The sequence below is a fragment of the Anarrhichthys ocellatus genome, unplaced genomic scaffold (assembly GCF_004355925.1).
Source record: "Anarrhichthys ocellatus isolate YVR2014 unplaced genomic scaffold, GSC_Weel_1.0 scaffold5, whole genome shotgun sequence".
In the NCBI taxonomy this organism is placed as follows: Eukaryota; Metazoa; Chordata; class Actinopteri; order Perciformes; family Anarhichadidae; genus Anarrhichthys; species Anarrhichthys ocellatus.
This window is the reverse complement of record NW_022280035.1, coordinates 8906008-8918929: the sequence shown is the minus strand read 5'-3', so window position 1 is coordinate 8918929 and position 12922 is coordinate 8906008. Positions and strand designations below refer to the sequence as shown.

Here is a 12922-nt window from a genome sequence, read left to right as displayed (position 1 = left end):
ACACACACACACACACACACACACACACACACACACACACACACACAGAATGTTGAAATGGAAACATGAACGTTAGTACAGACAGTTGTGAGAGTCAACAAGGCGGAGATGTTAGATGTGAAGGACTCAGTGGTTAGTGCATGTGTGACCTGGTCTGTACAGTTGGAAGTAAAAACCCGACACTTCAGGGTGAAAAAGTTAACGTTACAGGGTTGGTCCAGCTATTTTAAAAGAAGCCATCAAAGATGCAGTTTTACATTCAAGTAGCTCAAATTCAAATTTAGCATCCGAGACTTTACTTCCAAGACGTACCAGAGGATCTGTATTTCAAAAGAAACAGTTCCCGTGTAGATGGAAAACAAATACGATCATGTTGAACCACCCCTTCAGTTAGTAAAAGGACGATTCAGGCTATAAAGCTGTGAAATTAAATACAACAAATGTAATTCTAACAGACACCAGAGTCTGTTGGAGTCAGTTCTGCAGATAATCTACAGCTACTGGTGAAGGTTAGTGGACATGAGAAGCTGACGACTAGTCTGTACAATAAGACAAATTCAGAGCCACAAGAAAAAAAAAAAAAAAAAAAAAAGAGCGGAGTGTCACGGTCACCAAATTTTCAGCTGGTTTCAAGCTGTTTGCTACGTTTCTCATCCTAGTTTTGTAGCAAAGCAACATACTGCTGTCGACGGGGGCAGCAGCAAAGAGTATTTAGGCCATTTCAAATAGACAATATCAGTGTAAGTGCACGCTAGATCTTTAACATTTTCATCACTTCACCTTACAGTCAGACAGCCCTTGTCCATCGGTTAGTTTGTGTGTGTTATTGTGTGACTTCTGTGTTTAAAAAGAGTTATTTTGAATTCACCAAAGTCAAATTACTGTTTTTGTCAAAAGGAGTCTGTAGCTTTGAAGAGAGCACAGATATATACAACAGCTTCAGCTCCCTGTCAGAAAGGGCCGTCTCACTGGAAGGTAAAGCGGTGAAAACGTTAGAAATAAAGCACACACTTACACCGATGTAGATTTTTCTTTGACTAAAATATGTTTTGCTTCTGCCCTCAGCATATTTTATATTTGATCTTGCCATGTTTTCAAATGTTCTAATCTTCACCTTCACCTTGTTGATCCAGACTTAATATAGACCTATTGTATGATATGCAGGTTTGAGATCTTTCCGTTTCAACACGGTCCACTCGGCTCATTTGTTCTTGTATCTTGGCCAGAGTGTCGGAGTGGCTGTGCAGCGTCATACCTCATGTCGCCCAGTCTCTTGCTGAGCACAGTGCCCACTGTGGTCAGAGCTGCACTGGTCTTCTGTCCTGCCTGGGAGAGAGTCTCTTGAGTCTTTTTGTATCTGCAGAAGAGAGGGGAGGATGGATGGAGGGAACAGGAGAATGGAAAGAGAACAATGGAGAAAATATAAAGGAGAACAGATGGTTGGAGTGGAAAGAAGATGTGGATGGCAAGAAAAAGGACGGAAAAGAAAGAACATGGCGGGGAGAAAGAAGAGATGGAGAGAGGAAAGAAAAGATGATAAGACAGCGAGCAGAACGAAATGGAGAAAAACAAGGTCGATGAATGAGAGAGGGGAGGGATGGTAAAAAGAGAGAGTGGTACATTAGACCAAAACAATGAGCACAGAGAAAAACCGACTTAAGTTAGTGCTTCATCCCTCAACAAGTCCAGTAGTCACCACCCCGATGGTTAACGTTCACACAGAAATACAGTCACAGGCATTTAAAGGCTGGAGCATCAAAAAGAAGAACAGCCAGCCTCCGGTTTCTATTTGCCTTTTAAAAACATCAGCTCTATGGATATGATTTGTATTGTGATATTAGAGATAAGATCATGTTAAATGGAACATGTCGCTGTGATATAGTCGCACTTTTAATGTTTAAACATTTGAAACAAAATGTTGACTCTTTCATGCATGTTTATTCACATACTTTAACTGTGTTGCAGAAAGCTGAAAAGCTTCCATTATTCCAAAGCTCCTGTAATTTTGAGTAACGAGTAGGCAACATGAAAACAGAACAGATGGCCCAACCCTTGTGCATGATTAGGTTACACAACATCTTCCACCAAACACACCTAAAGACTAAAGTGTTTCAAGCCGTCAAGTCTGCCGTCGTAGAGAGGGACGGCTCCAAACAAGTTTAAGAACAGCCTTGCGTGTGGTCTCTGCAACTAACATAAATTGTTAAATTTTCTTTTCTTTTTTTAAAGTTAAATTGGCCTCAGTGGTTTTTTGGCCATATCTCTCAGCACTAACTTGAGGTCTGGTGAGAAGCCTTCACACCGACACAACTACTGGTGGTCACAGCTGCAGGTATGTTTTTCAACTTTGTGTTAAGTTGCTCTTTAAATTCAAACCGACCGTGAGAACCTTAAATCTAAGATTGATTTACATATTATAGAGTCTCTGTTCAAAGAAAAAGTTAATTCAATCATTCAGAAATACACCCACAGAGGAGGAACAGTTAGCATTGGCTCTCTGCGGTGCTTATGCTATGCCCAGTTAAGATAAGTTAGCTGCTTCACAGCTCCACTTTCACAATTAATACACAGGCATGGTGTGAGAAACCGTAGTGGATCAGTGAGCCATGAAAATACATTAAAAAAAATGAAATAGTAGAGAGTCAAATATATCCAAACTGGCAAAAGCTACCAACAGGCTGAAGCACCGTCTGTATGGCCACACAACGAACATAAACACACATCTTGGGTAAAAGCCAACGTCATGATCAGCTGATCCACCCAAACACACACATCAAGGCTCAGCAGCAGATGGTTCACAGAGGCTGAGCAAACACAGTTTTGGAGATAAGCTGGTGTGGCTGAATACAAACACTCACCACGGTGTCACTCAACATGGCTGATCTTCCACACTAAAGGACCACTTACTGGAGTACTTGCTCTTTCAGCATTTTAGCAGAACTCATTTAACAGCCACTAACACAACCAGCACCCTCGCAACAGCAAAAAAGAAGAAGAAAGGATGGATAGTCAATACATAAAACCAGGAGGAAAAAAAACTCTCCGAAAAGCAAAGCAAACTTAAAGAAACCTTAGCTCGTCTACGAAAATAAAAGAACACAAAAAAAAGAAAGGGGTCAACTCACGCTTCAGAGCGGGAAATGTCATCCAAAGTGGCCGAGGCAGACAGATATCTGAAGACACAACGGCAGGATAATGACACAGGGGGAGAGGCACACACTCGCAATACAGTACAGTAGATCACAATAGAGTTCAGTAGAGGTACAGTGTCAGCGTCAACAGACTCTTAACCCCTGGTTTACTGATTGGATTTGAAGGTTCTGGTGGACGTCTTTTAACATTTAAAGCCAACTTCGTTGGTGAACGTTTTTGTTTTAAAAAAGGAGTGTAGAGGAGAAATAACAGCATTAGACACACAACACAACTTAAAATCATAGGAGGTAACGTGAACAAACATTCGCAACAAAGCAGGAATTCAGACTTAACGAATGGGCAACATTATTGAAATATTTTGGCATCCTTCTTATCAGTTTATTGCAATTAAAGCACAGAAAAATCTGTTTATTTTGGGATCATACTACTGTAGTAAACCAGCCTCCAGACGATGTTATTAACAGACAGGACGTTTGGTTTTCCAACGTATCTGAGAAATCCACAACATGTACATAACAAATCAAAAACGTATTAGCACCAAAAAGGTTAACAGACCAAACAGCAGGCAGAACAGCCCGTTCATGATTAGTAACAAAGCTTCATCACACACACGCATGCACAGTCCGGCCTGTACGCTGTCTAGAAAAAGAGAGGAAGTGCCTTTGTGCCGACTTCTCTTTAAAACAATGGAGCCGATAAGGAAGCTCAGCCAACACAACACAAGAATGACAGGAAGTCCAACTGTGCACTCATCTGGTGGAGGCTTTGAAACATAAGACTCCTGATCCAAACACCGTCTCACTCAACACAGCCAGCAGTGTAAACATATATATACACACATATATATACACACACACACACACACACACACACACATATACATATTTAAGATATTCTACTGAAGGAGTGGGTCAATAACATTCCAGAGATTTCTTTCCAGCTCGTGTGCATATTTACATCACCACATTTATAAAAATAATAAACAATCACATGTCCTGTATTTTTTTTTTTTTTTTTTTGCAATAATTACTGTCATTATATACTTCTTCTTTTAATAGTTTGCAATCACTATTATGTAGTTATATTACCTTCTGCATATTAATCTCGTCTTCCGTTTTACAGCGAAATTTTAACATTAATTAGCAAATATTGGCCGAGGATGATCGGAGGCCGATAAGTTGGAGTACCGTCAACGATGACCTGATCAAAACGCAGCAAATAAGACGTTTACAACATAAAACGTGCAAACTTCAGCACCTCTGACTGGACAGAGCTACGAAATGCGGCGCAAAGCTTATTGAGTTAATAGAGTATAATAATTAGTTTTCAGGCATACATATGAGCAACTTTATTCGCTATAATTTATTTGATGCGATTCTTACACATTTTGTTTCAATAAAAAGGAAAATCCTTTCAGTCAGAGTTTTGCCAGATCTCTCATTTGACAATAAAAGCCGAGTAAAACACAATATAAGTAAATGACGACCGCTAGTTTGAGGAAAGCTTGAGAGCTTGTGTTGTATTGACTGAAACCGACATCCCAGTGAGACATTAGTGGAAAATACTTGTTACATACTGAGGGAACTACAAGTCTAGGTGGAATACATGTGTGGCTAAAGGGAAGGTGGTGAGGTTTACGTTCTCCTTCGCCTGACATTCTGTGGCATAAGTTGTTTGATTTTGACTGTGATGCTAATAAAGCACACTTAACAGACTTGAAAATCGAGTACAACAGCTGACTGACTCCACCCACTCTAGATTTCATGGCAACCTACTTTGCATCTTCAACGTATAATTCATAACCAATTTGTTTAGCCCAGTTCATCTCTCTGGATATCAGATATCATGTTACAGAGCAAAACACCATGTCCTTCTCTTCACCTCCCTTCCTTCCTCCCGCCATCACATTCCTTTCCTCCCACTTGTTCCTGCAGCAGCAGTTCTGCGCTGCCCGTCTGGTCTCCAGGCACAACCGGGCTGCCTTCATGTGTGTGTTCATGTCGTGGGTGAGAGACACAAACACACTTTTCCTGTGCTGTACTTGGCATTGTGTGTGAAGGCCTGAACCAAGAATAATGCGCCTGCCTGCTCGCGTTTCTGCTACTCTAAGCAAATATGTAATAATCCACAATTCTTGTGGCTCTGTGAGCAAACGCATGACTGAAAACCCAAGACAAAAAGAGAGAGAGAGCGAGACAGAAGTGTGTGAGCGGACATGCAAGTCTATTTCTGTGTATAGAACAAACACGCCATCCCAAGATCAGTGCACCTGCTGCTGTTTGTGAAGGCGTGTAAAAGTCAAGAATCGTGTCAGCAGTCAGTTTAGGCTAACTAGCCGAGTGAGCTTGCCAATCCAGTTCCTATCAGGAGGCAGCCACATGGAAAATTCCATCAGATCTCACAGCAACAGAAGCAGAAAAACTCACCGACTCAGTGTCTCTCGCCGACTGCAGAGTCTGGATTCTTTAAGCAGCCGTACAGAAACATGGTAAAAATAAATCTCCACCTCAAACCAACTCCTAGGGAGACTTTATCTACTCAAGAGTTTATTAAAAGGTGAGACAGACATGGAAACAATGGTCCCCCTTCAGATTGAGTTCCAATTCATATTTAACTCCTAATTTAATTTTATGAATCTGTATTTTAGATTTCTACCCACATGTATACCCCCCAAAAAAAAAAAAAAAAAAACATTTTCTATTGTATTTCATATAATAATGTTGAATATTTATGGAGAGGAGTGTCAGCGTGGCTCTGTTTTGGCAGGAGGTTTTAATACAATAATACTGAAGCTCGGGAAAAGTTTTCAACCAACAACAAGGCGCTTTAGAGCGGCTTTACCATGTTCTGCCCAGGGGCACATCGCCTCCTAATCCCTCAAATCTAGGTAATTACCAATGGGCATCAGCTGAACACTGGTTATTATATCATTACATAATTGCTGCTTGTGCCAATTGATTGTATTTAGCTAATCAGCCCTCAGGCTCAAATCATGATGCAACCATTACCAAAGAGTGGCTTAATGAGTCCGATTTTCAACACACAAATGGTCAATTTGTGCAATCTAGGTAAACAGACAAAAGGGAATAAAACCGTTTGACGATTGTTGTTGCCCCGCTAAATAACCATCAGTGGCCTGATTATACTACAGCAAAGCCTTTTAACTCTAAACCTTTATCTACACACAACTCCTTAGCTCCACTCTTCATCTTACAGCTAAGAACACATCCCTGGGATCGTCTCTAAACGTGAGAAAAGAAGCGTCTGAGAAAATGTTAAATACAGAAGAATGTTGATTTGGAGAGGAAGTAGAGAGCAGGACATGTGTCAGCACTTCTGGGTGGAAGAAGAGAGGTCACCTGACCTCTGGGAGAGGAAGTAAAAACAGACGAATTATACCGATAGGAGGTGGAGACAGAAGAGAAAGACAGAAAAAGAACACATTAGGGAAATAAAAAGGCAGAGAATGATAGATAACAGAAAGGTGATAGAAAACAGGTCGTAGTTCTACTTATGTCAGCTCCAACTGCCATTAAAGAAACCCTGCCACGTCTCAGCAAACTTCTAAAACAAATCTGATTAGCAAACTAAAAGGTGAGTCACAGGCTAAACACAGAGCAGGTGAATGAGTTATGTAACTGAAGTGGTTAGAACAGAGACACACCAAATTCCACTGCAGTGCTACAAGTGGCGCCACATGTGCAACAGTGTGACAGAGTATCAGACCTGGAAACGTCCCTAAACAGGGTCAAAGAAAACCTGCTGAACTAGGAGTATGAAAATGCACCGAAGACCGTAAAGAAATACTACTTTAAATGTTGACCTCAATCACGTATGAAATATAAAACTAATAACTTGAGCATATTAACGTACGCTCGTAAAGCATTCCTTTACAGCATCTCATTCAACACGAGCAAAAAGAATGAACAGACTACAGACAAACGTTCGTCCTCCAAGCACACACGAAGTTAAACACCAACTGTTGAAATGTAAGAGTTCTCAAACACGGTTAGAAGGTGAGAACGGACGAGGGCCGAGCCTTGAGTAACAGTCAGAGCGTGAGAGAGCAAACAGCGCGGGAGCCCAGACATCAGCGGCGAGCGAGTGGCAAACAGAGACTCACAGATCCAAGCTGGTAACTCTCTCATTCCACTCGCCCAGTTTCTCAGTGGTTCTCACATAGCTAGGAAACAGAAACATGAGGGTGTTACACTGCGGAGGTAAGCATCCAGGAGTTTAAAGCAAGCTGGCTAGAGGAGGAAGCCAGGGATAGAAAAAAATAAATAAATCTCAAAGCGCAATTGAAATCTATAGAAAATATGATCTGGAATTAAGAAGTCGGGCCATTTGTATAATTCACGTTCTTCAGCTAATGAGAAGTGATTGTACAGACAGATACAAAATCATCATCAAGAGTCAAACAGACCTGACCTGACAAAACACTGAGGTTAGACTTCATTTTTAATAAAATAGAAATGAAGTATATAAAACTCTTTGAATACCCAGAGTCCTTTGCAAACCACCAAATGTGCTGAATTATGAACTTGTTTCTAAGCAGAAAATGTTGACGCTGGACCAAGAAAGGGTGACGAGACTCTTTGTAAACAGATACGTGGTTTCATCTTCGTAATCAGTTAAAACAAAGCAACTGCTGTGTTTAAAAAAAAACGGTGACTAGCTTGATTAGCACGATCACATGGTGAAACACTCGGTTATCTCTGTTATCAGAGAAAGAATGCAGGGAGTGCTGATCTCAGTGGACGGTGCTCAAAGTCACTTCTTCTACTTTATTCTTCCATCTTGCTAGAATACTTTTTAATGTGGGCATTAGATACGATTATCCTATTGCAAAGGTAGCCTCAGAGATGTTTTCTATCTTTGACGAGGTTTTCATCCCACCGCTAAAGCTTTGTTTCTACGAGTGCATGGCACCGTAGCGCGCTACTCCGCTGATGACGCAAGCTCCGAGCGTGCACAAAGACTTTTATGCTCAATGCGCCGTTTGTTGCATTATTCTCGCCAGAAGGCATAGAAACCAAATAAACAGTGAAAAACCAAAAAGACAACGAGTGTAACGGTTAAAAAAAGCCATTTTTAAGACCTCCCGTTTTTGTCATCGAATATTTGGTAGTCGTGATAAGTTGGTGGTGTATATTTATATGCATAGTGTGTATATATTCATAACGTTTTAGACGACTGAAGGACTTGACCAGAAAAATCTAAAATAAAAACCTCTCCAAGAACAACATCATATCTGAGGGACGACTTCCAGTGAGTTTCTGTCTCACGTGTTGAGATAACGCGGTGGGATGAATACATACGCGTTGGAGGTCTGTACGTCTTGCCAGCCCTTGGTGAAGTTCTGCCTGAGTTCGTTGAGCGGGCTGAGGCCCAGTTTCCTCTTCAGCTCAGCTGCGTGTCTCTCTTTGGCCGACAAAACCTGACGCAGGGTGTTGATCTCCTCCTCCACCTAAAACACACAACAGGGACACCAGAAAAAGTTATGTGTGGGGTTTTCCTCTTCATTCACAGCACTCTACACGGCTACAGATTCATATACCACAACGGTGCATGCATTTGGTTTTTTTTATATTTGGGTAGGCATCTGTGGCAGGTGATCCCAAACTTTTGAATGGCAGTAATTTCATGGGTATTTCCCTACAGTATCCACAAAACACATGACTATTCTTACCTCTAGTTACATTTAAACACTGGTGATGTTGGAACATCTGGGCCCTACCTTGGTGAGCTCTGTGCGGAGCTCCTCCGCTTCCTCCTCCGTCAGGCCGGGTGGAAGAGGGTTGGCTGCTGGGTTCGCCATCGCCCCCCCCTCTACCACTCCCACCACTCCCTCCACCGGCACGTCGGAGAGGCTGTCTGAATGATCCACAACAAGGCCCTTGTTAGGAGAGTTCAGGTTGATATCTGGAACGAGAGCAAGAGAGGGGTGATGGGATAAAGGGAGGGAGAAGACAAGGTGAAGAATAGGAGAAGTTAATGGGACCGTGATATGGAGCAGCAGCAGAGGGCTGAACACTTAGATCAGTGTTAAAAGCTTAGAGTGCTTTACTAAGATGCTTCTTCTGTCAGTATCCATCACACACACACACACACACACACACACACACACACACACACACACACGACAGGAAGAGAAAGTGTCAATTAGCGGCGCCGGGAGTTGAACTGCACTCTGGGAAAGTAACTTCAGACCCTTCTGTCTGAGGTCCATTAAACCTTTTGCTTTCTGAAAACAGGAACGCTACAAAACAGTGGACCAAAACAAAAGGAGGAGAATAAACTTCCCAAAAAGAACAAAAGACCATAATCTATTCTGGTGTAAACCGTAAGTTCTCAAATATAAGTTGACAGCACAGAAATGCTACTTTTTTTTTTTTACACTGAAATCTGCCACAGTCAGCATTACTTTGCCAATGAGTACAGCTCTCATCATTCACCTGAGGACACCGTCATAATTTTGGCAAAAACAGAAGCTTGTCACAGTCGGCATGGAAGACAAACAAACTGGAGCTTCAGACTGAAACCCTGTGTAAAAATAAACTCTTTGCATTTATAGTCCAACATTTATTTGGCAATTGTTACACATATTTATGAGTGCTGACGAATTAATTTGCCAATTTTGTGATTTTTGGGTTGGCATCCAGCATACTCTAAAGATGACCGAGTCGAGCACGCCCGTTCTGTTTGTAGTCAAACATTCAAACACCCAGCCGCCGACAATATTGGTTCTAAATTGTTTGATCGGCGGTCTCTATGAATGCTGATCAGATGGCAGAAAACCCACCGCTAAAATGGCTTCACCGGAGTAGTGTCTCCAAGAGAAAATAAATAAATAAATAAAGCTACACAATAAATAGATGGCTTCCGGAAGAGTTAGCGGCCACTTTTCCCAGAAAGTATCCACCACATCAGTTAGTTTAGCTGAGAGGTGGTCAGCTGTGTGTCGGTCTGGCATACTCAGGGTCAGGGTTGTACGACAGTGTGGTGTAACGATGGCAAGAGAGGGTGTGTGTGTGTGTGTGTGACAATGAGTATGAAATTAGCAGTAACATTGTAGCTGTGAACATAGCAGTCTGTGTACAGTTTACTTGTCAGTGGATATATGCTACACGCAGCAGACAAACGCATTGCAATAGACAGATTAACATCTGCAGGTAGCGCTGGTGATGCCGTGCGATCCAGAGTCTCAACCATGACATACGCATTACAAGTTGCTCCACCCTCTAGGTGTATTGACTCAGCCAAGACTGATTCAGCGTGGCCCACAGAAACAAGGCTCATATGAGAACAGAAAAAAATAACATTTCTTCCTGGGATTTGGAGGTCAGTCTCAGATACTCTTCTGTGTGTGGGACATGCCATCAATTAGGGATTTCCTACACTTTCCAGAAGGCCACCTGGCAACCCCCAGAATCAAGTTCTGTTGCATATAGGGAATGATTTGCTGCAAATCCGCTTTGTTTTCCTTCTTTTCCTGCTGGTATGGACGTAGAAAAGTAGACTCTGTGGTGCATCTATGGTGGATCTCTCTTGATTTATACTGCATCCAAATCTGACATCTATTGTTAGTGTTTCTTAAAGTTTGGCAAATTATTCACAAGAAAACAAAAAGATTATCACCACACATTAAAATGGACCCATGAAAGTAAGTCAAGGCACATCTCAGATACCTGTTAATGTTATTCTTTAAGGATGGGCTTAAAAAACCTGACATCAGTGTCATGTGAGAATGCATCAGTTGGGTAAAAGCCCCCCCTCACAGCATCATTTAGGGAACAGTAGTGGCAGGATTTGATTTGCCCTTTTCCACTCTAGTTTGTCATGCTTCACGGAGACCATAATCATTTCCTACAAACGCCCATCCTAAGGCACAGCCTGATGAAACAAGGCATGATGGCCAGCCACTCACTATTACAAACTATGGGATACAAGAAGTCTCAAGAGGACAACTCTGCAGACATGATGACCTGAAGATACTGAATTAAATCATATCCTCACTTTACCTTTATTGTAGCATTGTCTCACAGCACAGGCTGCCTTTTATTGCTAGCAGTAGTTAAACGTAGCTTCATTTTGACCAGCTACAACGTGAAAAGCAGCGTAAACAGTAATGCATTGAATATCACACAGACAGTCTGCTGCCTAAGGAGTACTTTTACTTTGATACTTCAGTAAGATTTTTAACAAAACACTTTTACTTGTATTGGAGTGATTTCACCCTGAGGTAGACTGTCACTACTTTTAATTAAAGTAACTGAGTATTTCTACCACCACTGGCTAAAGATGGAAGTGAAGATCTGTCAATAGAGTGAATAGTGACAGTGATAAAGCAGCAGCTAGCGTGCTAGCAACACCGAGGATGGACGCTCAGTTAGTCAGCAAATCTGACTGAGAAATAAAGTGTGATTCAAATTGAATAGACTGACAAACGTGTATTCAGATAAACACGAAGCAGAGGGTAGTTAGTGTTTTACTTTTAAAAGCCACCAATACTAAACTAACTTTAGCTAACGTTTTAGCATTAATGAGCGTCCTTTTGTTTACAAAGATTTAAGCTCAGCTCGTTTCAATTTAAACGCCTGTCAGTCTCACAGACGATATGATGACATTGTTCACTTGTAAGCTGAACTAATGTCAGTCAACCCGATGAAATTGTGAAGAGAAGTTTGTGACATTAGCGTTAGTAACACGATACGCCTTCACTTACTCCTGTCAGTTATAGCAGCGGGCCCGTCCTCACGACATCATGTTTTGTGATCTCTAAACATATGGAATCGTTCAACCACACAACCTGGCAACATGATTAAATGAATAGCTACGTGTTGGTGGGTTTATTTATAATAACCGTATTCTGTATGCCTAACAAACATTTTATGAATGTCTGAAGCTAAGCTAGACGCTTGCTAGCTTTTTAGCTTGTACGTTACCTTGACTGGCGGGGTCCATTTCGGCGTCGATTTCACAGACCTAGAACAACTTTTTTTTTGTTCAAAGTTAACCTCCACGGGTGTGGAATGTGGACAGCAGACTAGTTAAGTGGGCTTTCCACTCGGTGTGTGTTAATCTTCCTGGTTTTAGAGACAGACTCCCACTCAACTAAAGTCGTCAATAGGAACTCTAAACAGCCCAACAGCCAGCTCAGCTTAAACGTCTCTTTGTAAAGCTCACGACAACAATCACAGACGTGCGTCCGGTACGGAATTTCAAAATAAGTTAAAATAAACTTTATTTATTTTTTAATCCCCAAAAGGGAAATTCACGTGTTGCTGCACAATATACAGATAAATAGGCAAGTACATATATAAGTAAATATCTAAAGAGAAACAAATAAATAATATTATTTACAAGAATAAAATTATAACAATAAAACAATCAAATGTAATTTTTTTTACAAAACTTAATGCTAAAAGTTGAAAATCCAATCAAACAAATCAAATGTTCAAAATCAACAAATAAAAGTCAATGGGTGAAAAGATATTATAATATACACCAGGGATAAAAAAATAATGTTAAAAGCAAAGCTTAAAAACTAAGGCTATAACATTACTCCACATTAATAGAGTTCGCCATTTTAATAGCCAGAGGTAGTTAGTTCCACAGTTTAGGGGCATAGAAACAAAGGGCACGTAAAGGAGCATTTAAAAGAAAAGCATGGGGAGGACCTTTGTGATCTGGCTGCAACATAAAATGAAAGAAAATCTCTGATTTAGGGAGTAGCGAGCTAATTTGCAGCTTTATGAACTAGTAA

At 41.1% G+C, this 12922-nt stretch overlaps 1 protein-coding gene across 12 annotated transcripts in view; it reads right to left on the bottom strand.

Annotated features, from left to right (window-relative positions):
* tpd52l2b (tpd52 like 2b) overlaps positions 1-12330 on the bottom strand; it is a 17332-nt gene extending 5002 nt beyond the window's left edge. For 5 of the 12 annotated variants that reach the window (XM_031845133.1, XM_031845134.1, XM_031845135.1 and 2 more), the window contains exons 1-6: positions 12102-12330; positions 8894-9078; positions 8475-8623; positions 7277-7336; positions 3126-3173; positions 1256-1357 (exon numbers count right to left, since the gene is read on the bottom strand). In XM_031845133.1, the coding sequence (XP_031700993.1) occupies positions 1256-1357; positions 3126-3173; positions 7277-7336; positions 8475-8623; positions 8894-9078; positions 12102-12120 (563 nt within the window). In that variant the 5' untranslated portion in view covers positions 12121-12330. The remainder of the gene's footprint in view (positions 1-1255; positions 1358-3125; positions 3174-7276; positions 7337-8474; positions 8624-8893; positions 9079-12101) is intronic. The other 7 variants (XM_031845140.1, XM_031845141.1, XM_031845143.1 and 4 more) reach the window with 2 other exon arrangements.
* Between the last annotated feature and the right edge of the window lie 592 nt (positions 12331-12922).